This window comes from Erpetoichthys calabaricus, chromosome 4, assembly GCF_900747795.2.
Source record: "Erpetoichthys calabaricus chromosome 4, fErpCal1.3, whole genome shotgun sequence".
Taxonomy (NCBI): Eukaryota; Metazoa; Chordata; class Cladistia; order Polypteriformes; family Polypteridae; genus Erpetoichthys; species Erpetoichthys calabaricus.
The window spans coordinates 8,417,836-8,439,805 of NC_041397.2; the positions used below are offsets into that span (position 1 = coordinate 8,417,836).

The 21,970-nt window shown below is 39.6% G+C and overlaps 1 protein-coding gene across 1 annotated transcript in view; it reads right to left on the reverse strand.

Moving 5' to 3' along the window:
* Positions 1 to 146: 146 nt before the first annotated feature.
* arglu1a (arginine and glutamate rich 1a) overlaps positions 147 to 21,970 on the reverse strand; it is a 46,111-nt gene continuing 24,287 nt past the window's right edge. Inside the window, exon 4 of the mRNA XM_028799216.2 lies at positions 147 to 693. Within this exon, the coding sequence (XP_028655049.1) occupies positions 529 to 693 (165 nt within the window). The 3' untranslated portion in view covers positions 147 to 528. The remainder of the gene's footprint in view (positions 694 to 21,970) is intronic.

Genomic DNA, 21,970 nt, shown 5'->3' on the forward strand with positions numbered 1-21,970 from the left:
ATTGCCATTGCAGAAAGTGTAATTGAATTTAACATCTTACTACTTACAGATACAATATTTGGGGAGGGGGTGGGGTGGGGAGGGGGGTGCAAAATACCCATTTCATCAAACAAAAAAAAAAAACAAAAAAAGGTTTAAAAATGAAAGATGGAACAACCGCATCTTTTAATTATGACATTATCTTACGTTACATTACATCACACAGGATCTTAAGAACACAAAAAGAAAATCTCTCATCAATTTTGTTTGGTGCTAAAAAAATAATAATAAAAAAAAAAATGTGGTAGAGGAGAAATTAAAAGGGGGGGGGGGGGGGTCCACTGTTCTAGACAGATGAGAGAAAGACCTTTTGCCAGTTTAACATCAGAATGAGGAAAATCCGTTTAAAATCATTTGCTTCTTTTCGTTAAGAAAGATTGTTGAGCACAGCCCACATCAGTATAAGCCAACTTGTCAGACTTTCCAGAGAAAAACACTTCAACATGAAGCTACCATACACAGTTTTGAAAAAAGTATACAAGCTGCAGTTTATTCACTCGGCTTTAACGTAAAGGACAGCTTGGGCCTCGACTTCCCTTTGCCCAGAATGAGTTTCTGCTCCTCTTTTTGCTGACGCTGCCTTTCTTGTTCTAATTTCATCCTTTCCTCGTGAATTTTTCTTTGCTCTTCAACAATTTTCAACTGCTCCTCAGCCTGTAGGGGAGGAAAGAAGAAGACGACGACACCATTAAAGTTTTTTTAAAAAGAAAAGCTGCAATCAATTTGCTGTCAAATGTACAAACCACACGCCATGGCGCAACGTTACAGGCAAATCCGAGGTTCAATTTCCCGAGAGGAGATGCAGTGAGTGCGTACGCCTGATGAGCCCAGAATTACAGCAAAACACGTGTCGCGTACTCTTTGCATTATTTGACATTAAACTATTCAACCATTCTATGATCTGCTTCTTGCAACTGAAAGAGGGCACCGTGGCAGATGTTAGCCAACTTGCTGACCAACCACAAGCATTACCTGGTAGGTAACCACTCATACAATCAGATTTTGATTCAGACTACAAATACCATGAAAATATATATTATTAATCCTCTTTAATAAAATCCCTGTGTGCGTCCAGGTGTCCGTTTGTGTGTGTCTTCTGGTGAAGTGTGCATGCACGGGGCAGGGTATGATGCGTGATATTACTGTCAGAGAAAGTTACAGGCGTTTTACAGAAATACAAACCAGTATTACTGCGAGAGGAAATGAAAGGTTCACAATACAGTGACGCATATTACAGCCACATACAAGCCAGTATTAAAGTCAGAGGAGATTAAAGGCATATTACGGACTTACAAGCCACCGGGCATACAAGACAGTATTACTGTCACAGAAAATTAAAGACACACAATACACGGCGGCAGCCCACGAAGAACGGTCAGCTCAGCAAGTAAACATCAACAAAAGAAAGGCTGAAAGAAAGAAAAATACGACCAACAAAAAGAATGAGGTCAAAGTCCCTTGCCATTTAATATAGACTGTTCCTACTGTTTATGCACTACTGTTCTAGCACCCGTTCTTGTAACGGGCTTAATGGCTAGTTAATATATATATATATATATATATATATATATGTGTGTGTGTGTGTGTGTTACGGCCAAAACTGAAAGTTCTGCCAGTTCCCAAATTGGCTGGCATTTCAAATTTTGGCCGAGAGTTGTGGCCAAAGTCTGAATTACTAGAAATGACTAGTGTTTATGCTACTTTGGCCAGCCATTTTGTGAAGTGGCGAAAACTCCCTGGCCAAAATTCGATGTGCTGAAATAAGACTGTCCGCTCAAGGTGCGAAGATGCTTAAAAATTCAGATGCAGATTCAGAAGTGAGTTTTCCATTCTGCACGAGAAACTGCTCACACCGGAATCCGTAGGCACAGAAGAAAAATCACTACAAACCGTCGCGTCTTCCCAATCACCGACTGGCAGCCAAGGCTCGAAGCGATTGCACTACTAAGGGTGCAGCAATTTGCTGCAAATGTAGAAATAAGAAACTGTTGTGCAATTTGAAATGTCATAAAAGTTCATCTTGTTGTAACAAGTAATGATGAATATTCAAAAAGTAAAGAGATTGTACAGTAATCCCTCCTCCATCGCGGGGGTTGCGTTCCAGAGCCACCCGCGAAATAGGAAAATCCGCGAAGTAGAAACCATATGTTTATATGGTTATTTTTAGAATGTCATGCTTGGGTCACAGATTTGCGCAGAAACACAGGAGGTTGTAGAGAGACAGGAACGTTATTCAAACACTGCAAACAAACATTTGTCTCTTTTTCAAAAGTTTAAACTGTGCTCCATGACAAGACAGAGATGACAGTTCTGTCTCACAATTAAAAGAATGCAAACATATCTTCCTTTTCAAAGGAGTGCAAAGCAAGCAGTCAAAAAAAAAAATCAATAGGGCTTTTTGGCTTTTAAGTATGCGAAACACCGCCGGTACAAAGCTGTTGAAGGCGGCAGCTCACACCCCCTCTGTCAGGAGCAGGAAGAGATAGAGAGAGATAGAGAGAGACAGATAAAAAAAATCAATACGTGCCCTTTGAGCTTTTAAGTATGCGAAGCTCCGTGCAGCATGTCCTTCAGGAAGCAGCTGCACACAGCCCCCCTGCTCACACCCCGCTACGTCAGCGCAAGAGAGAGAGAGAGAGAGAGAGGGAGAGAGAAAGTAAGCTGGATAGCTTCTCAGCCATCTGCCAATAGCGTCCCTTGTATGAAATCAACTGGGCAAACCAACTGAGGAAGCATGTACCAGAAATTAAAAGACCTATTGTCCGCAGAAACTCGCGAAGCAGCGAAAAATCCGCGATATATATTTAAATATGCTTACATATAAAATCCGCGATGGAGTGAAGCCGCGAAAGGCGAAGCGCGATATAGCGAGGGATCACTGTATAAAGTATAAAATTATACAGACACACCAAAATCTGCTCATGCCTTTTTTCTTTCAACTTTGGCCGATTGCCCCATGCTATTTCACAAACTGGCTGGCCAAATCAAGGAAAGATCGGACACTGGCTGGTCAATTTACAGCAACACTGGCCATTTCCCCGATTTAGCGGAACACTTCCCACTTTGGCCATTACGAGGTGTGATCAAAAAGTCCGGTGAATGTTGATGTAGAGCACCATCCAAGAGCAACACCAAACAAATCACTGCTGGTTCTGACAGGTCCATCCGAGAGCCGAGTTTGTGACCAGTTTCAACTCATTTGGTATACCGTCAGTCGTTTGTGAGCCCACTGTTGAGTTCTAGTGGGTTTTTCAAGTTTTCCAATAATAACGGATAGCGAGCAACGCATTAACATGAATTTTTGTTTCAAACTGCACAAAGCTCAGGAAACCCATCAGATGGTAAAATCGGTTTATGGTGACACTGCACCGACAATTAAGACTGTCTACAAGTGGTTTAATCAATTTCGTAATGGATCTGACTTGGTTGAAGACGAGAAAAGATCAGGACGTCTTTCAACATCAATAACCGAGGAAAATGTTGAAACGGTTTCATTCTTCATCACAACAACACTCCTTGTCACACATCCCTTCTAGTATGACAATTTCTGTCGAATAAAAACATTAAGCTGTGTCCGCATCCACCTTATTCGCCAGATCTGGCACCATGCGACTTCTGACTGTTCCCTAAATTGAAAATAACCATGAAAGGCAAACTATTTCAATCCATTGAGGACAGCCAGGCAGCCACGACAGCCCAAGTAAAGACACTCTCGAACGGAAACTTCCAGAACTGCTTCGCAAAGTGGCAAGAGCGTTGGGATAAGTGCATTCCAAGTGGAGGAGAGTATTCTGAGGGGGGCTACCAGTTGGAAATCTTTTACTGCAATAAACGTTTCTTTTTAAAAACATTCACCGTATTCTTTGATCACACCTTGTATGAATTTTTGTTTTGTTGAGAACATTTATTTTTCTTTTTGTAGAACCTGACTTGTGTTTGTGGAATGTTATTTAATTTTAATAAAATCAATAAAATAATAAAAGAAAAAGTTAAGGCGGCAAAACTGGGATGTGGGACCATAAAGGTTGAGAAACACTGGTGTAAGGAAGGCAGTGAGGATTTAATATGTAAGAATTAGATGTGGGGCAGCGCCCGTCAAAACAAACCTTAAAGGGTCCACCAAGAATGCAAAGACAATTTATCCCCAATAAATAAAAGATATCAAAATAAAGAGTCAGAAAACATAATTATCTATTTAGTATTATTATTATTTTTACAAGGCCTCATAACGAAAGGTTTATTACTGTGGCTAGTTTTGGAAATTTCTAGAACATTAAAATAATTTTTCCTGTGGTCCTTGGTCACAAGTATGAATCACCTCAACTCAGTTGTAAACAGCACATGAGTATCTCTCTATTCCCTCTCATATATCTATCTAATGTCTATATCTATATACGTACATACAGTATATACTTTATATATGTGTGTGTATCTATAGATCTATCTATACATACACACATGCAGTATAAACACACTGCGGGAGGAAAACAAAAACGGCAACACTGGGACTGAAATTTCAACCTTCACTGCTGCAAAAACAATAAACAAATGAGAACAATAGGAAACAAAAGAGCACAGCACAAACAAGCAGAGAACAATGGCAATTGTGTACAACACCAGAAGTCAACTAGGAATCCTTCCATAAACTGTGTAACCACCTACCTCTTGCAGGCACAACTGCTTGACACCTCTGGTGTAATGAGCTTACCTGTAGTGGTGGGGGGCTATCATCTTGTGAAATCTCACTGCTGACCCCTGGCTGAGGGTCATGTGACTAGATGTTGGGCATTCCAAAGGTGTTCTACGGGGTTAATGTTAGGAGAGATGGCAGGCCAACGACATGTCATCAGTGTCATCGGTGATGAGCACTTCTGCTGAGGAGTTCAGCCACATGGAGCAGGCACTGTTTCTGCTGGCAGCTGTACCAGTTGTACAGGGGTAGTTCTGCCATTACCTCTCACAGGGACCAGTCTGATGTGTTGGTTGTGCTGTAGTCACTCAATGGCAACCAGATCATGGACAGTCATTTGTCCATCTGGTTTGCTAAAACATACATTACAGACGGCCTACCAGCAAGCAGCATGCCACTGGCCCCAGTCTCTTGCAAGTGGTGATACCTTTGACATTATGGAATATACAGAAATCTGACCAAAGGAGGCCTTGGTCTTGATGTGACCCACAAGCTTTGTAAAGGTGACCTGATCAGGTGTTGCTGCATCTCGATCGCTGGGTAAAATCAAACTTGACAAGTTTGCTTGTGGCTGGCAAAAATGGCAATGAATCGCTGCACAAACTGGACTACTGGTCTGAAGGCTAACACAGCACTTTAATCTTCTCACTCCAGTAATTCTGGATCCTTTTTCTCCATTTACATATATATTAATAAAGTTTATTTAATCTAATCTACACACACAGTGGTTTCTTTTAGAGTTAATCACATCAACAAACTTGTAACCCGACACAAACTGTGAAGTTCAGATTTTGCCACAATATCACAGTCTCTTTCCACCAAGATAATAATTAACTCTCAGTTAAGTTTAGTTGCCACGTACAATCAAAGCTATGGTGGTCAGCAGTACAGAAAGGCCGTCTTGAATTGCTTGCTTACAAATTTTGGACAAAAGTACACAATTAATTAAAACAAAATTTATATATTCAGTATGTGTGTGTATCTGTGTGGAAAGACAGATACAGTTCATGTTAATAGTAACAACAACTTTTTATATATTGCTTTTCTCACTACACCAAGCGCTTTACATGGAGAGTGGGGAGCCACTTTAACCACCACCACTGTGTAGCACCCACCTGGATGATGTGATGGCAGCCATTTTTGCGCCAGTACACTCACCACACATGCGCTGTTAGATGGTGAATTGGTGAGAGAGAGAGATAGCCAATCAAAAACAGGGGATGATTAGGGGCCCAGAATGACCAGGCCATGGTGGGCAATTTAGCCAGGACATCAGGATACACCCTACACTTTACAAAGGATGCCCAGGGATCTTTAATGACCACAGACAGTCAGGACCTCAGTTTTACATCTCATCTGAAGTACAGCGCAGTGTTCCCATCACTGCACTGGGGTCCACATTCAGACCAAAAGGTAAGCATCCCCTGCTGTCCTAACCAACACCTCTTCCAACAGCAACCCAAGCTTTTCCTAGATGGTCTCCCATCCAAGCACTGGCCGGGCCTAAACAGGCTTAGCTTCAGGTGGGTGACCTGTTTGGAGGTTTAAGCTGTGAATATTTTTTTCCTATGAAAGTAAGCACACACACACACCTCAATTTTCACATTTCAACCATCAACAAAGGTCTGCAAAAAAGTGAAATAAATCTAAAATGCCCCATGCATTCTGCATCACATGCAAATTTAAAATCTTCACAGGCGAGTTTCAAAGATGTGAAACTGAATCAGCACTGATTGGCAACGCTCTGCAAGGCCTCATTTCAATTCAACAGCACTCGGATAAGTCCATTCTTTTCCTGCCCATGATGCATGTACAAAAGCTTTGCCAAATTACTCCACAACTACTGCGCTTTCAACAAAATACTCAAAAAGAATGTATCGGGCACTTGTTAGAGCGTAATAGAAATGTGACCACCCAGAAAAAGACTCACTGATGTCAAACTGAAACAATATCTCAGCTAAAAAAAGGCAAATTAAATCCAATGTGATAAAAAAAGTGAAAACACCCAAGGAGATATATATATTTATATATATTATATTAGGGGACACTTTCCCCTGCTCGCTTCGCTCTCACACCCCTGGGTTTGGCTAACTGGACATACAATTTTAAGAGATTGTTATTTTCATGGGAATTGTTACATATGCATTATTTTCACTTTTACTTAAAAACAATATTTGGAATTAACTTTTCTTCAGGATTGCATTGAATTTTGATTGCATGTTTGGACTTGCATCATGACAACACAACGTATAACTGCGTGTAAGTGAATTTAGTTTCTCTCTAATAAATTACCCAACTTTTTCGAATGTTTGTCCCTGCTCTTTCTTCTTTGCTTAGTTGTTGACGTGTCATCTAGAACGTATAAAATTATTGTCCTGATTAAATTTATAAGAGCTGAGAGTGCAGGAAGTGTGCCTGCCAAAAATCATTCACACAACTGAGAGGTTAGATGCCTGTGGTCTTGTTTGAAAATGGTTTTAAGTATGGCATGACTTGAGAAAGAACCTCGTGTTAAAAGACTCCGCCTCGCGGGACTTCATTCCAAAAAGTCTCTCAGAAAGTCACGTCTCGTCCCAAGATTGTTTTTATTATAATATCCATATCTCTATTATAAAAAAAATCTTTGGGAGGGAGACGAGACGTGATCTTCTCAGAAGACAATTTCAAGTCCCGTGAGAGATACATTAACTTGCTCCCAGCTCTCAAAACAACGACAAGCAAAACACGCAGCTCACCAGCAGCAGAAATACAGCAGATGATCTGACAGCATCTCCTTAGCATGCGTTCAGCCAGCCCCTCTTCACAATGCAAGCAGTGTTATACATCCTGTGAGAAAGAGATGTAACCATGCCCGGGGCCAAAAATAAAGGACAAGTATTGTTTTTACTAAAGTTTTAAAGTAAAAGTGAAAATAATGCATATGTAACAATTCCCATGAAAATAATCTCTTTAAATTGTAAATCCGGTAAACCAAACCTGGGGGTGGGTGAGCGACGCGAGCAGGAGGCGGAGCCCCGTGTATGTGTGTAAATATATATATATATATATATATATATATTTTTTTTTTTTTTGCTGGAGCCAATCCCAGCCAACACAAGGCGCAAGGCAGGAACCAATCCTGGGCAGGGTGCCATCCCACCGCAGGAAACACACACACACCAAGCACACACTAGGGCCAATTTAGAATCGCCAATCCACCTAACCTGCATGTCTTTGGACTGTGGGAGAAAACCCATGCAGACACGGGGAGAACATGCAAACTCCACGCAGGGAGGACCACCGAACACGGGTCTCCTTACTGCGAGGAAGCAGCGCTACCACTGCGCCACCGTGCCGCCCACATAAGATATATAGATATAACTCTATATCTATCTATGAGGGCTGTGGAGTCGGTAGATAAATCTTTCAACTCCGACTCCTTAGTTTCTAGTACTTCTGACTCCAACTTCTCTGTATTTAATATGCTAATGTATTTTCCATGTTGATTAAAGAAAGGCAACATACACGTCATTTAACCACAGAACTACGGGCTAGGATGCTGACTTTCTTCCGTATTGGCCAGTTTAAACAAAAGACAAGAACCCCATAACACACATCAGGCCATAGCACACACCTACACCTACATCATTACACTTGTTTGCACTCAAATCAACTTGTTAAACACATTATATCTGAAATAAAATGAAAACACTTTCTGTAATGTACCATAACCCAGATTACAATATGTGAATGTCAGGTTGTATAATAGCTCAGCTGAACTTCACACTAGCAGTAACACAACTATGCACTGGGCTTTATTCTTGCATCTGAGAAGTACTTAATTAGGACTATTGTTTGTGAAATGGGACATTTGCACTTGTTGTATTTTTTTTTATTACAATTTAAATTTATTAGGAGTCAGAGTCAGTACATTTTTGCCAACTCCAGGTACCCAAAATTGTCTCTGACTGACTCCTGGACTCCATAGCCCATATTATATATATATTTGTGTATATATGTATATAGGAGTGGCAGCGGGAGATGAATGGGCTAGACTCGGCTTGGCAGGGCGCATTGCTGGGAGCCCATGTGACTGCAGTGCCCGAGCCTGCGAGCATCGGAAGGACATCTGGGTTAAACAGAGGAGATGTTGGATTTTAGAAAAGATGCACCAGGGCTTGAGTGTTTTGTTTAACAGATTTCTGCATCATAATTTTTACCTAATTTTCAATGGATATTTATTTATTGGATTGTTATCCCCTCCACTTTCTCATGGATCATTACTGATGAATTTATTTATTAAGAGGAAGAATTTGATACACTACACTATTTGAACAGTTTTGTTTTTTTTTAATTGATTTTAATAAAAAGCACTGACACTTTTTGCACCAACCCCTTTCTGGATGTGTGTGTTCCCTTTTGCGTGGTTCATCTCGGTCTATGACTATCCACAGTTTTGGGTTGAAGAGGCTCCAGGAAAAGGCAGTCCGGTCAGTCTCAGGGTGGGGTTGATTATTTCCAATTGCAAGTGTATATACACAGATGAGTCACAACAATATCAAACACCACCTGTCTAATATCGTGCAGGCCTCCCTCATGAAGCCAGAACAGCTCTGACCTGTTGAGGCATGGACTCCACAAGACCTCTGAAGGTGTCCCATGGTGTTTGGCACCAAGACTTTAGCAGCATATCCTTATAGAGTACTGTTCTAAAAAAATTAATAAATGTATATAAATACATATCTAAAAATCTACAACCATTAACAACCAACTGCATCTTTTGCATTAATATAAGGAGTTAAAAAATGGAACGACGCAAATTTAATGTGACTTGAGAGTGTACAAATGTAAGAAATTCGTTAACTGGCATGAAAGAGTACATAAGGACACATTCCTAAGCCTGGCATTTTACCACACCAATGCTTCGTGCCATTCACTGCAGTACTGGGGGCCAACTGTGTGCCTGCATGCCCTTCCTGAGAACCCCTGCAGCTGTGTTTCATGACACCACAAGGATGGATTCTTTCACTTAAAGCATCGTAATAAACACACAGTTAATGCCCGCATGTCTACAATGTGAACGATGGCATGTAAAGTGGCACACACAGGGGATGGAGTACAGGAGATTAAACTAGTCATCACATTTCTATAAAAAATACAAGGCAGAAACTTTCAGTCACAACTTGAAGTGAAAACCAAGTTACAAGAGAGCACTGACAACATTCCAAAAATGCACTTAAAATACATGTTATTACTTGCTCTAAAAAAGTAATATATAAAAAAAAATCTGACTTGTTTAACAGAAAATATGAAAAATGGAACTAAAAATCTCTCTAAATCACTCTATCATTATATTCAGATGTTAAATATGGTGTCCTGTGGTGCTCAGCACTTGGACTATCATACCTCCACTGTGAACTAACAACAGTTATTTTAACTCATATACAGAGGATACCCTGCTGCACTTTTCTTTTAGAACAGATGACGGTGTTCTTAATCAATTACGTCAGTGAATCAAAAGTGTGGATGGATAGAGCCTACTTGTCTTAGAATACAAGAAAAACAGAAATGTTATTTACTCAGAAGAAATGATGACGTTTATGAATAATAATCTTCCCTTTGGAGGAAAGGTACTTTTATTACGAGGAGATTTTAGACAGTGCTTAGCTATTGTTCCACATTCCATGCGCTCAGCTATTGTTCAGTGCACCTTAAAATACGCAGACAATTGGCATTGCTTTCAAAAGATACAGTTAGTACAAAACATGCGATGTCCACATCCAGATCATAACAATTGGTTATTACAACTGGGAGATGGTACACTCACCAATACAGATAGACTTCTCCCAGATATTATTACAATTCCTCAAGCCTTTATCTGCGCCAACTTAGTTACAGACAGATTTGGAACAGCAATCTCATTAGACCAAATGCCCCTTTTAACACAACGCACTATATTATGTCCAAAAAATATTAATGTGGAAAACATAAATACCCAAGTCATTGCATTACTTCCTGGAGAGACACAACTCTTTCTAAGCTCTGACAAACTTGACTCTGATCACGACAATAACCATCTTCATTGACCTTACAAGTTCTGACCTGGAATTACCTTTTACACTTAAACGGTGTGTGCAAAGACATTTTCCAATAAACCTTTACACTGTGCCACACACTTTATTGTTTGCTTTCTATTTGCATCATCTACACCTTCACACTATTCTATATCTCATTCATACATCACGCTCTTTCTCATTCCCAACACCAGGGGTTGGCGAGCGAAGCGAGCAGGGGGCGGAGCCCCCTAGTTTACTCAGAAGAAATGATGGGGACAGCCATAATATTCTTAATTGATCTTTCAATTTTTAACCCAGTTGATGCAAACAGTAGGTTTACTAAATCAGCACACAATCTTTTGACACCAGTATGTCTTATAAAAGAAATTACAGAAATATCTCTAATATGTTTTTTCCAGTTTAAAAGTTGGAAAGGTAAGATCTGAGAAATTCCACTGTAGATTGCCCAGGAAGGGCCGAGTGGCAGCTGTCTCTCCAATTTTGCTGTAACTCACTGAGGACCCCTTCCTCCATTGTCAACTGGCCTTAACTCAATGATAGCAATGTTAGTGGATAGTTCCGTTTATCAGTATGGAACTGCTTTGTCTTCCTGTTTCTGTGTATGTATTACTAGGGGGCTTCGCTCACAAACCCCCCGGCCTGCACTATGTGCCAGCCATTTCGTCTCTGCCACTCGCGTATGTGGATTTCACTTTCACCAAACAACAAATCTTTTAATTCTTGCGGATAGGCCTCTTCATAGGGAAGCAACATTACTTTTCCCTGATGGCAACACAAACTAGACGATCTACAAGTCTCTGACTTAAAGTTTAAAGCCAAACAATATCTACATACTTGTGTCATATCATCTATGTCCATATATTTGATCTCTTTTCGCTGTTCTGTTATTTCACCGAGTAATAATTTTCATTTGTTTGCACTAACGCGATCTTTACTATCATTTTTTTTAGACTTTCGAATTTTTGTACTTCCATTATCTCTAACCTGCTCTGCATGTGTATCGCGTCAACGTTTTTTGAACCTCTTTACGACGTTCTACTTTGTCATCTACTCTTTGTCTTTTATTTCCGGCCCCAGGCGTGGTCAAATCACTTGGCACAAAGTCTCCTCTTGCAGGACATGAAATTATCTCTTTGAAAAAGTTACGTCTTGTCTCAGGATTTTTTTATATAATCGAGAGATGTAATTGCATTTTGCCTGTGAACTTGTTACAGCACTCAAGTGAAGAACGTCCTACAAAAATAAATTGAATTATTACCAAGTTAATATGGCACAGAACTTGTATGACTAGTGGTTGATACCCGTATATTGTAATTAGTTGGTTTTAAGTCATGTTAGAAGATAAATGTATTCATTCAGTAAATTAAATTTTCAAACACAGTATCTCCAGTTCAGGGCTGTGAATGACTATTCAGCAATTCCACAAATATAAATGAGATCATAAAACCCCAACATTTTTTTTTCAAATGAATTTCAGTCAATTTTGATTTAGCAACTTCTATTTGTGAACTTACAAAAGAAGCCAGCGAGTTTTGACTTGGATGATTACGCAGTAGCCATCACAGACAGTGATGTGTCGTAATTAACTTTGTTACCATTTTCAATTACTTTGTGCACACATGGCACAGAACATAACAGGCAGCAGCATGTGCAGCCGTGCAGTACACTCGGTGACAAGTGAGCAGCTCGATTAGCCGCTGTCCGTTTCGCTGGATCAGTACAACTCACTGCTTGTAAGTATGCATCCCAGCCATGTTGTTCTCAGGGAGTACTAATGAGTGGGATAAATGAGCCTCTTAGCAATCCCTCCTCAAGCACAGCATAGCACATCTCAGCTAAGGGATCAGGAGTCACTTACTGTGGCTTTTTGTGTTACCATTATGCCTCTACCAATACTGTGTGGTACCATGTTATTATCAAAAACTGGAGAGCGTAACATACTGTACATGCCCGTCATTCATTTTGATTTTGGTTTTTAAAGCAAAGTACCTTTATTCCACTGTCATTTCATCAACAATTTTAGAATGCTTTCTGTAAAGTAAGATATAAAGCATTATGCTAGCTTATCCATTAACAAGCATTTTCAGTGCAAGTTTTAGCTCACATACAAAATGCGGTTACGAAACCCAAAGGCCACCTGTATTTCAAATCCAGTACGTAAACTTCACAAAATTTTAGTGTGCAGTTAACAAGCTCAATGAGGGGCAATCTGGCTTGAAGAAAAATGGATTTTATTGTAAGTCTCGTGGCCTGGAACCCCTACAGATTTTATTTTTTTTCTCCAGCTTTCTGGAGTTTTTTTTTTTGTTTTTTCTGTCCACCCTGGCCATCGGACCTTACTATGTTAACTAATGTTGTCTTATTTTACTTTCTTGTCTTTTATTTTTCTTTTCTTCATTATGTAAAGCACTTTGAGCTACTTTTTGTATGAAAATGTGCTATATAAATAAATGTTGTTGTTCTAAGTCTCTTCAACGTGCATACAATTGAATAAAATCTATTCCTACCTCCATCGTCAGCTGTTGTTAGATATTAATCCACCTTTGAAAAGGCTACCCACCAGCATGCCATCAGATCAATAAAAGACAATCATTAAATGGCAACACAGATCAAAGTAAGTATAGTACTTGAGAGACAGCTACAGCACAGAGCAAGAGCTTATAAATAACTCCCAAACCACCATTCACAAATTTACACAGATACATACGCATATATTTTTAAAACTAGGGTGCTGTCTGCCTAAATACATCAACTTAAAGGCTCTCAAATCACATTACCGATCATAAATACATACATACAAAAAAAAAAGATGCGGCTTTTATATATATATATATATAAAAAAAACAAAAAAACGTGTCATTATTTCAGTAGACCAAGGTGAATAAAGCTCAGAGGCTAGGGACAATTTAGATACATTTGATACTATTGGGGGGAAAAAAAATTACGTCATTTGCAGTTTGTCACTTTCTAGAACATTCGTGTAAAGTCTGAAAGTGACAAACAGCAGCAAAAATACAAGATAAAGAGCTGACTCCCAAAAGCACTTTCCTGTTGCAAAAGAGAATGTTAGTAATACTCACATGCAAGACAATTCGCTCACTCAAAACACGTGTTGTCATCGCATTGAAAATGAACTGAAATCTTAAGCTGGATTTGGCGACTTGATCTCCTGCTAGGTTACGTAATGCGCAATGATTGGACACTAGTTGGAAAAGTGAAGTCTTAGTGAATAGGCAAACTGAATCTTGTCTGCTAACTCTTCACACACATCGCCACTAATTAGGAACGTGAAAAATGAAGAGGAAAGGGATTTCAACAAATGATGGTAACTACTGGTGTTGGAAGCCTTCCTGCACTTGACAGAATGAGCTGGTATAGATCTTCACAAAAGGTTATTCAACAGCAATATCTCTTTTAGACAATAATGACGGCAATGAGAAAAGTGTGCTGTTTTTACATAAACAAACTATTACTGGGATGTTCTCAGGAAAGAGATTGGACTGAAGTATTTCTAAACATCTCCTAATGACACTGAACTCACCCACACAGGTTTTACAAGCACATATGTACTCTGGAATACCACCTAACTGGTTTAGTGTAGGAATGGGTGCTACTGTTAACTTAACATCCTGCTAGAGCATCTGCTCAGTTCAGGAGTTCAAGGTACTACAGAGGGAGAAGTCTGCACAGAATTTATATCAATGGCACACAGCCTCCTACTCTTCAAGACTTAAACAAAACACGCTGAGGTTGAAAGGCAAACAGTATTAAATAACTCGGCCCTTCGCTCTCCCAAAAACGTACAGGGCTGTGAGCAGCTGCTCAACAGATTTAGGTACAGCGGCTACTCTTGGGTCACAAGATTACTTAAAGGCTAATTACACGAAAACCTCTTAATTGTTTCTCACATATAGGGCATATAAAAAGCATTCAACTCCTTGGAAGTTTTAAAATTTCATGTCATAAAAAACTGAATTAGTGAGTTTAATTTGGTTTTTATTGTCATCGATAACAGAAAAACACTTTTAATGTGAAAAGTGAAACCAGATATCTGCAAAGTGGTCTAAATCTCTCTCTTTATTATATATATATATATATATATATATATATATATATATATATATATAGAATCCAACATCTGTCTGTCCACTTTTCACAAGAGAACTAAATGGATTTAGATTGGGTATTTTCCTATAATTTGCTTGAACATTCCAGTTGATTTTGCAACTTCTGTCACTGTGCTAAATATCAGTTCGGCTGCGGGGCGAAGGGAGGGGGGCAAGCGGGACCTGAGGAGTGGGGAGCTGGTTAGGACCCTCCCTCCATCCCTCACATGCCAGCCTCTGTTTGAGTCAGTTTAGGTCTTGCCACATGTTTTAGTGTACCTTGCCTCCGCTTAGCTAGCAATACCTGTTTGTTCAATAGACAACGTCAACTAGAGATTGTTAAGGAGTAAGATTTGATGTTAATGAGAGAGAGATCAGAGCTCCATGTGTTTTAGAGCAGGGGTTCTCAAACTTTTTCAGTCCTGGGACCCCTTTACAAGCCATACAATATTCGCGGACCCCTGATGCGGCCTGATTTGTCAACCCAAATTATAATAGCATAGCCACAGGCATAAAGTGTAAACTTCTTTTATCTGAAGTCGACTTTATAAAATAAATCATTCTTTGTAGTCATATCATAACAACACTAACTATTGACAGTCAATGATACAGTGTCATACGACAGTCACAGGACTAAAACCTGCTTAGCAAAAACAAAAAATGCAAAACAACTACAACTACAATATTTAGTGCTTAATACTCATACTGCATAACTACAATACAACATTGTTCATTTAATAATAAAGAGTAAGACTATTAATTTTATGGCTCCCTACCAGTGGTAAACGTTTTAATTATTTAATATGTTCAAATGTATTACAAATACAATTACATTAGACTCTAATACTCATAGAAACTAATGAGATGTGTGGGCTTGCTTTTGTCGGCAGAGAAGGTCTATCCTTGGTGAGATTTTTGATAGACACACTCGAATGTCATCTTCCACCTGGAGACGTGATCTAAACTTAGATTTTATCACAGCTAATGCTGAGAACGATGCTTCGCACTGGTAGGTAGTTGCAAATGGGACCAGCACAGTCAGTGCTCTCTCAGCTAAAAGCGTATACTCGTTCCTAACGTTGCACCAAAACGCGGTCAATGTTTGTTCTTGAAATTTAAGTTTGAGACTTCTGTCACTAGACAATTCAGCCAACTGTTCTTCTTCCTTCCCGGTCAAGTTGGTAAGCTGACAACTGAATGGATTTCTGATCCAGTCATAATCTGCAATGTTATCTGTTGGAAAGTACCTGTCAAAGTATTCTTCCATCGCCGACAAATGGTCAAAGATATCTGTTGCCAAGTTATCAATGGCCATATTGTTTTCATTCAGAAATTCAGTTAACAGTTCAAACATATCACAGCTTTTATTTTGTACTCGTGTCTTCCATATTCTCAACTTTTTCTTGAAGGCAGTTATCTTGTCTGTTGTTTTCAACACGCTTGAATCTCTGCCTTGCAGTGATGTGTTAAGTGCATTAAGTTGACAAAAGATATCAGCCAGGTAAGCCAATTTTGCAAGCCATACATTATCTGAAACAAACTTCACCAGCTCTGAGTTTTTGTCCATCAAAAATGATGCCAGTTCACTGCGAAGCTCGAAGACACGTTGAAGTACCTTTCCGCGTGACAACCAGCGAACCTCTGTGTGTAGCAGCAGATGTCGATGATCTGAGCCGCTTTCTTCGCACAGTGCAGCAAACAGTCGTCCGTTCAACGGTCTGCACTTCATCCAATTAACTAGTTTAATGCATGTATTTAGCACTTCACCGAAGGATTCATTTAAATTCTTACTAGCAAGAGCTTCGCGATGAATCATGCAATGTGTGGAAATAATATTCGGAGAAACAGTTCGTACGCGTGCAACAACCCCACTTTTATGACCTGTCATTGCTGCAGCTCCGTCCGTACAAATTCCAATACAGCTGGACCACTCAAGCTTGTTAGCAATGAAGAAATCATTTAGCATTGCAAATAAATCTTCACCTGTCGTTCTAAGTGGCACAGGTTTGCAGAACAGAAAGTCCTCGACCACATCATTGTCAAAGCAATATCTAACGTAGACCAGTAACTGCGCTTGGCCTGCAATATCGGTACTTTCGTCCAACTGTATGGCAAATGTACTGCTTTGTAGGCGCTCAACCAATTGTAATTGGATGTCATTGGACATGTCGCAAATTCGCCTTCTGATGGTATCGTTTGATACTGGTATAGACAGTAATTTTCGGCTACTTTCTTTTCCTAACATTATCTCGCATATTTCTAAAGCCGCTGGCATAATCAAACTCTCCGCAACCGTGTGTGCTTTTTTGCTCTTAGCTATTCGCATTGCCATAATATACGAAGCCTTAAGAGCTTTTTCATTCACTGTTGTCGCAGTGCTAATAATTTTCTGCTGATTTGCATACACTTCTGCTCGACGTTTGAAGAAATCAACGGGGTTGTCTTTTAGTTCATTATGCTTTGTTACAAGATGGCGCTTCAGTTTAGCAGGTTTCAAACTTTCGTTCGATAACACGTTTAAACAAATGACACATTGTGGTTGATCACTGTTGTCTTTGTACGGTATAAATCCGAATTGTAAATATTCAGGATCATATTTACGTAATTTTGCCTTACGCGGTGCGGACTCTCTTTCGGCATCATGTCTCAGTTCATCGCCACTATTTCCATTACCCCCGTGCTCTTCTTCAGATATCCGCTTACGCTTCAAATATTTATCCATACGTTAGTTGGGCGTACGAAAAACAATTTAACAAGCAAGAATTACCACTGTATAACTTAATAATTAATCATAAACTGTGCCCTGCCTGGGGTTTGTTTCCTGCCTTGCGCCCTGTGTTGGCTGGGATTGGCTCCAGCAGACCCCTGTGACCCTGTGGTTAGGATATAGCGGGTTGGATAATGGATGGATGTGCACGATTACAGGCTGCGTCTATAATGACGTCATCGTAGAATAGTTCTTAATAGACATATATATACTATATATAGAATATAAACAGTAGTGAGGGGCGAGTTGATTATTATTCGCATTATCCGATTGGATAAAATGGCGTTTAGCGAAGAAGTTATTAATTGTAAGCAATTTTCACCCTTTCTGCGGACCCCCTACGGTCGTCTCGCGGACCCCCACAGTTTGAGAACCGCTGTTTTAGAGGGTACCTGGTGATTGGCAGAGATATCACGGCTACGTGCTTTTCTCCCCACACGGGGAATGCACTCCTATTAGTGCTGAATACGATCAGATACAGTGCCAGTGTTTAAAGCTGGAACGTAACTACCTTCCGCTTGGCCAGAATTTTATATATCTCTATATATATATATATATATATATATATATATATATATATATATATATATATATATATATATATATATTATTTATACAAATTACACAATTATTTACCTCTTTAATAGTCCACCCCTAAATCATTAATAGTGTAGCAGGTTGGTTTCAGAAGTCCCATAATTAGTGCAGTGGAGATCACCTCTGTGGGATTTCAGCCGAATGCAGAATAAACATATCTGCATAAGGAAAGCTGTGGCCTGACCTACACCGTAAAGAGAAATGAACATTCCAAGCAACTCTGTGAAAAGCACAAGGAAGTGGATGGGGACAAGAAAATCTCCAAGTAAATCGACCATAAGAAAATGGAAATAGTATGGCACAGCTGTAAATCTGCTAGAGCAGGCTGTCCACAAAATCTGAAGATGATGAGTGAGGAAGGCCACCAAGAGACTTGTGAGAAATGTGAAGGAGCTGCAAGCCACAGCTGTCAAGATTGGAGAGCCCGGGTAGACAGTTGTTGCCAGGGGGCTTTACTGATAACAGCTTTTTGAAAGAGTGGAAAATTGGGGAGGACACACACACTAGACATCTGGGCAGAAAGCACATGGGAGGCTCTGATGTCAACTGGGGAAGAAGCTTCTGCGGTCTGAAAAGATCAATATTGAGCTTTTCAGCCGTCACCATAAGCACAACACTACAGAGCACATTACCAAAAACACACCATCCCTGCCATTAGGGCAACAGTATCGGGAAATGGGGGAGGTTTCTCTGCAGCAGTCCCTGGAAGACTTGTTAGGGTGGAATCTTTATATATAATATGCTACCGTGGCTGTCCGTTTGTCTGTCCAGGATTTTAAATCACCTGTAGCTTGCAAACCGTTTTGAGTTGTTGACCTGAAATTTGGTACACATATACTACGTGACCTCTACTGTACGCTTTCCGGGTGACGATTGACCTCCAAGGTTATTCCTCTTTTTATTTTCATTTTATTGTAGAATCAACTCTCGGCAGCAGCCAGCAGTGCATGTGTATGGGCGCCGTTCTCATTCCCTCCCACCTTTGCCATTACTTTCCCTACCTCTTCATATCTTAAGTCTTCAATCTGCCTCAAGAATGATTTAAGTGCCAGCTTAAGTGAAAAATTAAAGAAAACAAACTAAGCAATTGCAACACAAACACTGACTTAATCAGTTTTAACAGGAAAAGATGTCGACGGAAGACAAGAAGAAGTGGGCTGCTAGGGTGGAGAAAACAAGAGCTGCTCAGGAAGCAGCAAGCACATCAACCTCTGAGCAACAAATGCCAAATGTACAGAGTATGAAGACTATAAGTTAAGTGTATTCACTGCATGTTATCGTGCAGTGCGCCGTTACCGGTGTAAAATAAATGCAACAAAATACAGGGAAATCCATGGGAGAAACCTGGAAGCAGTCGGCAACCAAACTGCACCTCGTGAGAAGATTAGCTTTCCAACAAGACAACAAGCCAAAGCAGAAAGCCAAAACTACACAGGAATGGCATTAAAAATAACGTCGTCAATGTCCTGGAGTGGCCATGTTAGAGTCAACTGGGAATGTTTGGCTGGACTTGAAAAAGGATTTTCATTCACAATCCCCAAGCAAGCTGGGAGAGCTCGAGTAATACCACAAAAAAGAATGAGGAAACACTGCAATGTCTAGATATACAAAACTGACAGACAGAGACTTGTGCACACTGATTTGAAGGCGATGAATACTTGTGCGATTAATTAGTGTTCAATATTTGCCATTAATTTAGACAACTTTGTGCAGATCTGCTTTCACTTTGACATTAATGTGTATTTTTCTGTTGATTGGTGACAACAAAAAAAAATCAATTAAATTCCCTTAAAGGTTGCATAACAATAAAACGTGAAAACTTCCAAGGACGTGAATACTTTTTACAGGCACTGCATATACAGTTTATATATTTTCTACGTTACATTAAATGTGTGATGTTGAATTCATTGTACATTCTTTTCCTGTTGTTGGTATTATAATAGCATTGGCAGTCTATAGAAAACACACAAAGGACAATTTCTTTGCACACATGACAAACTTCTGATCACGTGGTGCTGACCAGAAATACAACTAGCATGATTGTTAGTAACATTTAGAGTAAGATTTCTTTAATCGCCTTGCAAATAAGCAATGTTAATCTATCACTTGTGTTACAAAGATGACAACATTGAATCGCTTTTGCAATAACTAAGTTAAAGCAAAAACAAAATTTCAACACAAAGTGAAATCCACCCCAACAGGTGTGTATTTTTATTACGGCCAGTCAACCCTGCTCTGTCATGGTGAACAAATTCAGTTATTAAAATGTATATTAAATGAACCATTGCACAGTGATGCTCATGAAATGATGGAAGTAATTTTAGTCAGATGTTTAAAAAACACTGTATGGTTAAAAACATTTCAGGATTGTTTTATTGCCTTTGTATTTTATTCCCCTCATATGATAAACTAGTTCTGCATGTCATTTCGAGGTCTACGCACTTAAAGCTTGGTCTAAAAATAAATCCCTGCTGTCTCCTGAAATAACAAAAGCTTCCACTTTATGTCATGTGGGGTGAGAATTTCCAGGGAAACCACAATATAAAATATACCGAGTTATTTTCTTCAATGTTTTGAATTAAGAATTAAGTATGGGATTTGGCTCTCCGGTAATATGCAATTTTACTGTTCCTTTCTTATTTGGCTGAAGTTCCACTTTAAATCAGATTCCTTTAGGCAAAAAATGTCTCAGCCTATTATACTTAAGAAAAACCGATGACTCAATTAATTCCATTGACATTGTAGTTTGTGAAAAGGGATTTTCAAGAATCCCAGCAGCCTACTAAACAGTAATACTGGGAACGTTCATACCCTTTATTTATTTCTTATTCCTTGCGAGATAAACCTTAATGTCTGCAGTAGACCTGACAGCCAATAAATCAAAATGAAATGTCTCATTTTTAAAATAGATTATCTGAGTGTATACACAACTGTGTACTCAAAATTTAGTGGGCAACTTATCTTTATGGTCCCACATGTGGTACACTTTATAATAGCATTAATGCTCAGTTTTCACAATAATGTATTTATTAAAATGTAAAATGTGTTGAAAAGTTTCAGTTTTCAAATAATGATAACGCTGTGTTGGAGACTCAACACCTTACATTGTCTGCAACTTTTTTGGAAAGACATTTGGTTTTTTTTGGGTCAACTATATCAAGCCATAAGGGGAAAATTGTCTTTTCTTAGGACTTTTGGAGGACAGAGCACAGGGTCGGCCATCGTACAGCACCCATGGAGCAGTTTTTAGGGTCAGGGCCTTGCTCAAGTTTGGTTAGCTGTAGTTTTTTCACACAACAGAACAGCAGAATAAAACACATAACTGCTTGCAAAGTGCATGTTTCCTGTGAACTCTGTGAGGAGTCGTCTATGAGAAGGCAAAAAAAGGATACGACCAGAGTGGAGCACGTGATTTTATTTATCTTGACTTTCAGAAAGCATTTGATGAGGTGCCACATGAGAGGGTGGGCATCAAACTAAAAGAAGTGGGACTTCAGGATGTGGCGTGTAGATGGGGGCAGAAATGGCTCAGACACAGGAAGCAGAGGGTGATGGTGTGAGGAACCTCATCAGAATTGGCAGATGTTAAGAATGGTGACCAGCGTGGGTCAGTGGAGGGGCTGCTGCTATTTCTAATATATATAAATTATTTAGATAGGAATATAAAGAACAAGATGGTTAAGTTTGCAGGGCATACCGAGATAGGAGGATTGGC